Source organism: Morone saxatilis, unplaced genomic scaffold, assembly GCF_004916995.1.
Source record: "Morone saxatilis isolate NCDOM2014 unplaced genomic scaffold, NCSU_SB_2.0 Contig6, whole genome shotgun sequence".
NCBI lineage: Eukaryota > Metazoa > Chordata > Actinopteri > Moronidae > Morone > Morone saxatilis.
In genome coordinates, this window is record NW_023340206.1 from 12,657,143 (window position 1) to 12,657,381 (window position 239).

The following is a 239-nucleotide window of genomic DNA, read 5'->3' on the forward strand; positions in this document are numbered from 1 at the left end:
CACACACACAGAGAGAGAGAGGAAACCCTTGACAGCCCCACACACACACACGGTAGTTTTCCATTGCCCTTGGCACACGCGAACGCCTCACCTTTCTTCAGCGTGTGTGTGGGCAGCCGGTTAGAGGAGGAAGTGTCAGAGAGTTCAGGTTAGTCTGAGGTAAAGAAACATTTCCGACACAGTCATTCAACCGTCTGACACAACAGATGGAAAAGATTGTTATTATTGTTATTATTATT

At 46.9% G+C, this 239-nt stretch overlaps 1 protein-coding gene across 2 annotated transcripts in view; it reads right to left on the reverse strand.

Annotated features, from left to right (window-relative positions):
• LOC118339898 (major facilitator superfamily domain-containing protein 6-like) overlaps positions 1–239 on the reverse strand; it is an 11,516-nt gene that overhangs the window by 2,139 nt on the left and 9,138 nt on the right. The window contains exon 8 of one of the 2 annotated variants that reach the window (XM_035677712.1): positions 92–154. The exons of the other annotated variant lie outside the window; for it this stretch is intronic. Coding sequence (XP_035533605.1) covers positions 98–154 — 57 coding nt within the window. The 3' untranslated portion in view covers positions 92–97. The remainder of the gene's footprint in view (positions 1–91; positions 155–239) is intronic. 2 annotated transcript variants of the gene reach the window in all.